The sequence below is a fragment of the Cynara cardunculus genome (genome assembly GCF_001531365.2).
Source record: "Cynara cardunculus var. scolymus isolate 2C chromosome LG 13, CcrdV1, whole genome shotgun sequence".
NCBI lineage: Eukaryota > Viridiplantae > Streptophyta > Magnoliopsida > Asterales > Asteraceae > Cynara > Cynara cardunculus.
In genome coordinates, this window is record NC_037540.1 from 4,802,558 (window position 1) to 4,812,923 (window position 10,366).

Consider the following 10,366-nt stretch of genomic DNA (forward strand, 5'->3'; position numbering starts at 1 on the left):
TTAAAGGTTTAATGAGTCTTAACATAAATGGGGCCAAAAGCTTAATGAGAGTGTTGAAATTTTTGATCATATCTGAAACTCTGGTCCCACTCATTTAATTGGATCGTTGGTTTTCTCATGGAACTTGTGGTTGTGTTTTACTTCATTCTTTATTTTGACAACTTATAAATCTTGTTGAAATTTCAAAAAATGAAGAATAACGGACAAAGATTCTTTATACGAGATATGAATTCCCTCTCAAACTCTTCCTTATATTCTCAAGTTCTTATTTTTAAGATTACTCGATGAGAATTTCGATATAGAGAAGGTCGCAATGGAAATAACAGAGCAAATCAAACAAGGAAAGAAAAGCAAACAAAAATGAACGTGGGTACGATGCGGGTCAACCCGTCTAACCCGCTTAAACTTCTAGTCGATCCCCACTTCCGCGAGTAGCATGCGGCTAAAACCTGCATGGAGTCGCCTAAGTTCTCCCGAAACTCGTTGTTGTGTTTCCACTTCATTCGTTGTTTCAAGAAACTCAGTACCTTTTTACTTAATCTCGTTGAATCTTTTTCTAATTTGATGAGAAAATAATAAAAAAGAATAACGGAGAAAGATTTTTTAATATCAATTTCTCCCGGTAAGAATCCAAATACGATACATGAATCCCGTCTCAAATTCTCCTTCATTTTTTAAGCTTTTCATAATTACGACATTCTATATAAACCGTTCGAGGAGTTTCGACTTAAAATTTCCATTAAGTCTACTTCTTTCACATAATAACACGTTATCCCCAAAACTCTATTTCCAATACTTGACAACTTTAGTCCTTCACTTGAAACATCTTTTACAAATGAGCCATGAATGATTTGGTGTAGAATGATTAAGTGGTCATAATAATTGAGAGGCTTTCATAATATAGTGCAAAACAAAATATAATTGTTTGGTAATTGTTTGCAATGAAATCAATGCGCTTAATGGTTAAGGGAGGCTCACGATACAAAATTATTCAGAGAGTTTTAAAACCATTAAGAGACAAATTTTTTTTTATCAAACAAAATTCATCTTTTAATGATTCAAATGTTGCTTCTTAATTAAACTATTAAGAGGTAAACAAACAACCCTTAAACCCCATATAATTTAATCCAAAAGTAATCAATATGAAATGTTAATATATTACAACAAGACCAAACAGACAACTTAATTTAAAATATATATATATATATATACATATATAAATTTGTCTTTAATTTGTTCATAAATGAAGATGTCTGAACGACCAGTGCAATCAATCATATATATATGTGCAATATTACTAATCTACCCCTTAAAGCAAACAAAACATGCGCATTACTTTGAACGAACCGGCTCCTCCGTAATGGTATCCAGGAATGGCTTCCGTGATCGGGAAACCGCTAACCGATAACTAAACTCCGGCACCTCCACCACCAACCTCGGCTGCTCCGCCTCATTACCACCTAGTGTCGACTCCGGAGATATCTTTCCTGAAATCCTCTTCGGTGCGCTATTTGCCGACATCCAAAAAACCGCCATATCCGCTGGCGTGATCATTGAATTCACTCTCCTCATCGGGAACATAATATAGACGTTTCCAGATTCCAGATCTTCATCGGCTGAGAGAGGCGAGAACCGCCTGTTGATATTCAACGACTGTGAGTTGACTAGGAAGAAATTGGGGCAATCGAGCATGATCTCGGCGGCCTTGACGGAATCCTGAAACTGGCGGATTTCTCCAGTTGGGAAAATAACTCTAGCTGCCTTGTTGTTCTTCATTCTGGGGGAGATCCCGAAGCTACAAGCTGAAACAAAGTTCCCCATGATCTGATCTGAGTTTGTTTGGAGGGAGAATGATTTTGGTTAGAGAGGGCATGTGGGGTGTGATTGCGAAATTTATACATGGGGTATGCTCCACAAATGCGCGTGAAAGGATTTGTCACGGTTGGTGTGCCCCCAAGAGGAAATAGTGGCATAAATTAATACCCAAACTGTATATAAAAAACTAAGATAGTTTTTATTTTGGAAAATATATGATATAATTATGGTGAAAATCAAGTTAAAAGGAGAGCATAATAGGCATGAGAATGAATCCCGACTCGTCGGGAACCCGATCCACCTTTTTCGGTCAGGGATGAGGATTTCTGCTAAATCGGGGATGGGGACGGGGATCAAACCGGGGATGGATTCGGTCAGGGACGAGGATTTCCCGCTAAATCAGGAATGGGGACAGGGATCAAACCGGGGATGGGGATGGGGACTCCCGCCCCGTACCCGTTATATATATATATATATATATATATATACATACACATACATGTATATATATATATGTATATTATTTATTTCAACTAAAGCGGTAATTTATAATTTCTTATTTTCTAACTACGTTTATAATCTAAAATTGTTACTTTTTGTATGTTAATATGTAATATTTTGGATGTCAAGTCAAAATACAATTACTCGATAAGTTTTGTATATTATTCGATATGGTTTTATTACTCAATATCTTTTGTTACATGTGACTTTAATTTTTTTTGGATTAAATTGATTTTTTTTTTTTGGTTTTAGGTTAGTAGTTCTTATATGATGTTGTGGTTTTTTTGTATTAAATTAAATTCATTCTGATTTTAGGTTTATTTAAAATGTAATTTAAACATGTATGATTTCTCATATATTTAATTCAAAATAACTTATATAAACGAAAAAAATCCTCGTTTTCCCTTTGAGAATGGAGAGATGTGATTATAATCCCCGGTGGTGATGGGAACGGGGACGGTGATAGAGATAAGTAATGGGGATGGGGACGTGGATTGAGGTCCCCACCCCATTCCCATGCCTAGAGCTTAATAATTTAATTTGTTACATAACTTAATAAAACTTATAGCATATATAAAAACTTGTAGTTACAATAGTAAGACGAAGTTATTTGAAGTTGAACTGTAAAATATAACCATAAAACTGTATTTGAATTTTGGATTTGACCAGAAACTTGAACCGTTTTAATCCTGAATATTGGATATGTTGTTCACAGATCGATCTCTATTAGTCAGTAACGACCATGATTTAATTAGAATGAGTTTGTACATGTCGTTAGTTTCAACTTTTTGCCATCTCTAGTAAGGAAAAAGAGTATATGTTTGCTTTAACGGGTCAAAATCTATGTATTTTTTAAAGAGGTCGATATTATTCTACTATCGATAGAAATAAATAGGTCGGACTTATCGGCCCACCACCTGTCTAGACATGTTTCTCTTCCACAAAATTAAGACAAAGTTGTGGTATAAATTTATTTTAATTTGCATAACATCAAATTCATATTTGAATTTCTTGGTTTTATTTTTATAAGAGAACGTCAAAACTAATGATCGAGAAGAGACCGAACGGAAATAATTCCTTCTGGATTCATTCCTTTTACAAATGGAGCTTGAAAGAATGGTAGCCCAAACAAAACCATTTTGTGTAGAGGTGCGGTAAGCATTTTTCTAAACTGTAAATCATATTTCATATGTCTTAAATCGTAAAAAAAAGGAAAGGGAAGAAAACTGCAGGTGCAATAGAAAGGAAGGTGGGACGAGAAGAAACAAAGAAAGGCCATAAAACAAAGCGACAACCACGGGAGAGAACACGATATAACGAGATGACAAAACAGAGCCACGACAAAAGAACTATAATGAAAGAGCCATAAGGTTTGGCTTCTAGATCCACGACCGCCATTGAATGGATCATTTCTTTAATATTCTGGAGACTCGTTGAAAAACATAAAGCTACAATTCAACGAATAAAAGCTCCGATGGCAAATTTAATTCACTTGGGGTATATTTGGTTTGCATGATTGTTTTTTAGGGATTTGAATTTTATGGAGGGATTTGAACTGGAATTGATTTAAAATCATTAATGTGTTTAGTTTATAGAATTTGGAATGGAATTGGATTCCATTGTTTATAAAAAGATTATAAGAATAAGTAACTTACATTTTTATTAATCGATTATTACAAAACAAACATTTTTAACATTTTTTAGAACCTTATTACATACAATCCTATATGTTTGAGATTAAAGGTGATCAAAAGTCCATATCATTTTTTATGCTTCTTACCTTAACTCTTCTTCTCACACGATTCCTCATCTTGTTATTAACTATATAAATCAATCAATTGAAATATCTATGAAAATGATAAATGTTAATTTAATATGATCTAAAACATTTATGCAAGCTGATTAAAAGTTAATTAATTATGAATAACGCCTTATATTATGAAACAACAGATGAACAATTAAGACTGATTTATATGGTTTGTAACAATGTGTATATATAATGTTACAAAAATATAAGTGTAATGCAATTTGAATTACAATTTGATAATTCAAAACCATAAACTATACTGCAGAATGTAATTTCATAAATTACAAACCGTAAACCGTACTATAAAAGTTGTAAATCATACTATAAAATACAAGTGTTTGTATATAAATTCCCCTAATTTTATGACATGTGATGATAATGGGTATTAATAATGCATCTTATTATTATTATTATTATTTTTTAAGGAAATGTTAGGTTCAGGTTCAATCAAAGGAATGAAAATGATAAATAAGAAATTTTCATGCTCTCGATTTTATCTTGAAATCTAAATTTGGCTTCTAGGGGAATTAACACATTATATTATATAAAATCAAACAATTTTTTTTTTTTTTTATTGATTATTGTTTAATATCTTTAAGCAAACATCTTTTAATATTTTAAATGCACCTATCTTTCCATTATGTTACGTTACCATTACACCATATAATATCATGTGATATAATGATATATTTAGTAAAAAAGAATGCTAAGTTTTAATTTCGAGAAAGAGACGACAAATATTGTAGTTTATTTAGATATTATTATTTATTACCAAGATACCGTGTTTTATGTCGTTAAGTCGAGTGATGTTCATGAACCGGATTTCCTCACGTGGTTTCGTGTCACGAGATTCGTTTGGTGATCGGATAATTTAATAACTAAATTTATTCGGTTGCCTTTTGTTCAATCGTATCCTTTTTTAAGCAACTCATAACATATCTTTTAAAATTAAAATAAAAAAAGTGGTTTTGGTTTTTTATTTTATTTTATTTTAATAGATTTTATATATTTTCTGTTATTTTAAAATTTGGAAAATAAGAAAAAACTTTAACCGCCACTCCGCCAGTTTACCCAACTCTTATCAACTTATCGATAAGATTCAGTATTTTCACTTGACTTATCTATATTACCTTATAAATCAAATTTATCAAAAGTCTTAAAACAATTTTTAATACACAAAATACTATATATTTATACATAAAGTCTTAAAAACAATTCATAATGCATTAAGTACTACTACTTTTATGCATTTAGTCTTAAAATCTCTTACTCTACTATTAAAATAACATATAGTACAAGTTATCAATGCACATTATTACCTTTTCTATTCATGTATTTAAGACACTTTTGACACATTTCAGTCATGTCTTCACCCTCTCATACCTCTATGTCTTCTTCTCATCCCTCAATGTGAGATTCAAACTGATATTCACCATGAGTTATTAAAAGTTCTCTCATTCATCTCTCATTCAATTGATCTAGAACTCTCGGTCTCGCTCTCGATCTCTTGATTCTTTGCTCTTGGTGTAAATCGAACACATTTGTGGAGTTGTTTAAATATGTTGGATTTTAAATATATTGGATTTTAAACTGTCATTCAATTTTTTTCAACGATAGACTGTAATTAGAACCATAACTCTTATTTATTCAAATTGTATTAATATGTAAAGAACAAGTGTAACTTATATCATCGTTAAATTTTCTCTAATAAAATCAGTGAAACTTTAAAATCGTTAAAATTCACATCTCCCGATGCATTACACAAGTACACAACTAGTCAGTAAATATTTTAATCTATTAAAATGACGTCATGTTAAATAAATTCTCTAAAATTTGATAGCAAAGAAAAAGTAATTTTTTTATTCATTTTCATCAATGAAAATTAAATATTTTTATCTTATATATTTTTTTAAATGTATTGAGATGATAAAATTATAAAATATTTCAATCATATAATTAATGTTAAAATCTCTAAAATAGAGTATTTATTGGAATTGAATATATTTATTTTTAGAAATTTGAACTTTTGGTTTTTTTATTCTAAAGAAATTATAGAAAATTTGTTAGAGATGTTTTTAACAGTAAATTAGAAATGATCAAACCTATTAAAAAACCTGTCTTTAGAGTTGTTTCAGCTTTCCACTTTTTGAACCACTCTTTTTATAATGAGTCTTGGTTCGAATTGGTCTTTATAAGAAAAACAAGAACTCAATGTAATTGGTTGGATTGATCTGTCTAACCGTTTTGATATTTCATACTTGATTATTTCTTCTGTTTTAATATATTAACCATTTATTCAAGTTGGTCGTTTGAACCAGTCTTGTAATCCAAGTCCACATAGAAAAATGTACAATAGGTTGGAACGGGCTGCTCCTAATTGGTTCGACTTTAACTGATCTCAAATCAATTCCAACTAATCCAACCCCCCTTTAACCAGCATCAAATGTACATTTCTATGTAAATACAGTGGTAAAACTCTTTGTTGGTCTCAACCATCGGATTTGAAAATAATACAACTAGCATCTGATTCAACACTTAGAAATTCTTAATATTTGCCTTGTCATTCTCATGTCCGATAGACAACATCAATCGAATATGACACAAGAGGATTAGCATCCGAACTTTTGAAATTTGTTAGGTTTCGGATCTTAGTCACCATCGGATCTATAACTCAGATAAAATGTTAGATTTGATTAATCTTCATCTGAATGGAAGAATCTGATCAACCTATTTTCATGGTCACTCATTCTTGTTTATCAAGAACCCACATTTTATTCTAAGTTATTGTAAAATCCAATGTTCTTACATCATAATTGTTCTATTTTATAGCTAAAATATGATGTATAGCTTATATTTCGGAATAGTTAAGATAAGATATTTATTTGTAAAAGTCTTATAACTATCTGTATTGATCCAAGAACGAAAAACATTCAACAAAATCGAAGACTAGTTGAAGTAAGGTCAAGATCGTCACCAAAGCGGATTGGTTTGTCATATAGGAAAAAAGATCAATACAAAATTAAGTTAAATAGTAGTCTAACAAATACTACTACTGCAAGCTGGATTACGGAGTGCAAATTTGTCCAGCAAGTTTGGTTCACCAACTCTTTTAACTCATCCTAATATGAGTACATGCTTACGTATCAACCAAAATATGTTTTAAATCACTATTTTATTAGTGTCATGCTTTATTTACTGTTCTCTCTTCATACAAAAAAATGGGATAGGATAACACGTGTCTACGTCAACCACAAAAAAAGTTGAAATGAAGAATACAAACATGCATAAATCAAAAAATCAGATGAAAACATGCAATTAAGTTCATTAGTAGCATTTAATGCAATCATGACCATAAAAGGTCACCTTTGTCATTTGTTGCTACGCACCTGTTTTTAAAAGAACTATGAGTGATAATTATTAGACAAAATCGGCGTCACCATTTGAAGAACTATCTTAGTCCTTCAAATCTGAAAGTGTACCTTCCTTTCTCACTCTTTCACTTGTTAGTAAATTTGTTACCAGTCAGTTTGTTTATGATCACCGGTTTTGCCTTCTGACCTTCCGTAATAAATTTGTAATTCTTTGTTTTAAAATAAAATATAGAATTAAAAGTGAAAAATTTGTTGTGTTTGTATTCAATCCTCCTCTACAAACACATCATGTGTAAGTCATTATATCCTACAAACACTACTCTTTATTTTCTTTACAAAATATTAATTTAAAATAAAAATAAAGCCTGTGTTTTTAAAACTCAGCCTTATTAACATCATGTAATTATCAATTTTGTTTATTTTATAACATAGTTTCATAATCAATTAAAACATAAATTCAAGCTCTTATAAACTAAATATTATTCATAAAAACATAGGATGGGGGTGAACACGCATGTTCTACTTTGTTTCACTTGCATCTGTCTGTTCCATATAAAAGTCTTACCAAACGTGGAACAATGATTCATGTTTTGACTGTTATGTCATGTCTAGTGTTCCAAACACATCCTCAATAAGACTAACAACTTATTTTCTCAACTATATATAACTTTTTAATAGTGGCTTAATAATATAAAACATGACTTATTCAGTAAGTTTTTAGGGGGAGAGCTTTATGAAAAAGTTTTTTCCATACCTTCCCATCTCAATTAAAAAACACGTCCTTCCATCTACGAAAAAGAACAAAAAAAACATTTCCAATTTATACAGACAGATTAATCCACACAAACAAATTTATCCACACAAACAGATTTATACTGACAGATTTATCTATAGAGAACTTAATGAAAAACCAATCAAACAAACCTTAGTAACAAACTCATACCTTCATTTATTTTCACACCATATAAATTGGTTTTAAAAAAAATAATATCAAACAACCAAGAAAAAAGCAATCACAACATCACATAATAAACATTATTCCTCTAAATATTTCATTCCTGAAAATAACCCATAAATATGTGTTCAAGGGAATGGCAAGGTATTATTGGAGGCCCAAGTTTTTAAATCGATGGGGCGGATTCGATTTTGGGCCAACGTCTTCAAATTAATGGGCCGAATTTGATTTTGATTTCCGGCCCACATAGCATTGGACACAAGCCCATACGTACGCTCTGACGGATGAAAATAATCCCAAAAAAGGAACTCATTAGGATTCGAACATATCTTGTAACCTTCTAATCCGCATTGAAGCATTCCATTTAGGGGTCCATTCCCACAACATGCCTCATTTACATTCGCAAAACCTATTCAAAAGATAAGTGTTATAAAAATGTGATCGACTCAGGGGCCGTTTACCAAATGCTTACTCGGGTAAGCGGCTTACCAAGTTACATTACCTTACTGGATGAATATTGCAATGACCAAGTATCTTACCCGGTAAGAGCTAGGCAATGACCGAGAGTTTTACCCGGTAAGTGAGGGCAATAACTCTTAATTACCATGGTCAGCTCTTACCGGGTAAATTGTTGCATATAAAGCCGTTTTTGTTGACTAAAATCTTACCCGGTAAGTAAATGGTAGTATCAAATTTTACCGGATAAGTGTTTAGTAAACGGCTCCTCAATTCTTTTTGGACAAATACGTATAGAAAGAGAATATGGCAAGGAAATTAAAAGTACCGTAAAGATTTCCATTGGCACGAAAGTCTTCTATAGTGTTGTACACTGCTCCATAAACACCGACTGCACCAGGATACCTTATAGGTATGGTGTATGCCAGATGTTCCAAACCAACATTGTAATATCTCACCATCTTGTTCAACCTACTAAAACATTTCTCAGGAGATGCACCCGGCAAAAGGACTCTGGCAGGAATACACCCAATAGGACCAACTGAGAAGAGGGCAATCCTACGAGAACCAAGTTTGTATATCTGGTCGAGGAAGCAGACCACTTCTTTCAACATGGCGTGTACGTAGGCTGTCGGGGTTAGCGGTGGTGTATCAGGATATGATAAATAGGTAAATATATCATTTGAACCCGACTCGAGAAAAATAAGGGATTTTTTTATTTGTTTTCGGCGTAAATGCTTTTGACGAATTAGAGCTTGGAATTGTTGCAACTGAACTTGTATTGGTGTCGCCCTCTGCCCATCAAAATGATAACAAACATAAGAAAGGGGAGAAACAAATCGTTGAAGTAATTTTCAATTTGGCTCTTTTAAGTTCAAAAATTCACAATGAACCCCCTAATCAGCATTGAATGCCTATGGAAGCAATTAATATATACCAATTTCTGAAAACACTTAAATCGGATGGTTATTGATGCATTTTAGAAAGGCATATTTTAAAATGGTATTTAAATCATAATAACGGATTTATCATAAAAGAAAATTAATCACTTAAAAAAACTCAATTAAATAATATTTAATAACACATCCCAAATTTTTATTAAACAAAATTTAAATTAATTGAGTTATCTGTAAAGAGGAGGAGGATTGTGTTTATTTGAAAAGCCTCTTTTAACTTTTGAGAACCGAGAGAGAAATCAGATCAGATCTGATACGATCATCCAAAAGGTTACGATAGTTAGATACATATGATTTAATAATTTTTTAAGTTAACTATATTGTCGTTTGAACTGATTCTAATAGTATTGACACATGTCATGTGGAGCAATTGCAACCAATTTTTGATGTCACATAGGATTGACACTTGCAAATATTGCAAGCTACATGGTCCATCACATTTTCTCTTCCTTTTTTAAATAAAATTAATTATTTTTATTTAATATACATATATATATATATATAT

The 10,366-nt window shown here is 31.5% G+C and overlaps 2 protein-coding genes across 2 annotated transcripts in view; both read right to left on the reverse strand.

Annotated features, from left to right (window-relative positions):
• Positions 1–1,332: 1,332 nt before the first annotated feature.
• On the reverse strand, positions 1,333–1,821 carry LOC112524336. The gene has a single exon (XM_025134118.1). The coding sequence runs from the start codon at positions 1,819–1,821 to the stop codon at positions 1,333–1,335; it is 489 nt and encodes a 162-aa protein (XP_024989886.1).
• A 6,756-nt stretch (positions 1,822–8,577) lies between these two features.
• Positions 8,578–10,366, reverse strand: part of LOC112524337 (GDSL esterase/lipase 6) — a 3,465-nt gene continuing 1,676 nt past the window's right edge. The window contains exons 3-4 of the mRNA XM_025134119.1: positions 9,234–9,699; positions 8,578–8,858 (exon numbers count right to left, since the gene is read on the reverse strand). Coding sequence (XP_024989887.1) covers positions 8,578–8,858; positions 9,234–9,699 — 747 coding nt within the window. The remainder of the gene's footprint in view (positions 8,859–9,233; positions 9,700–10,366) is intronic.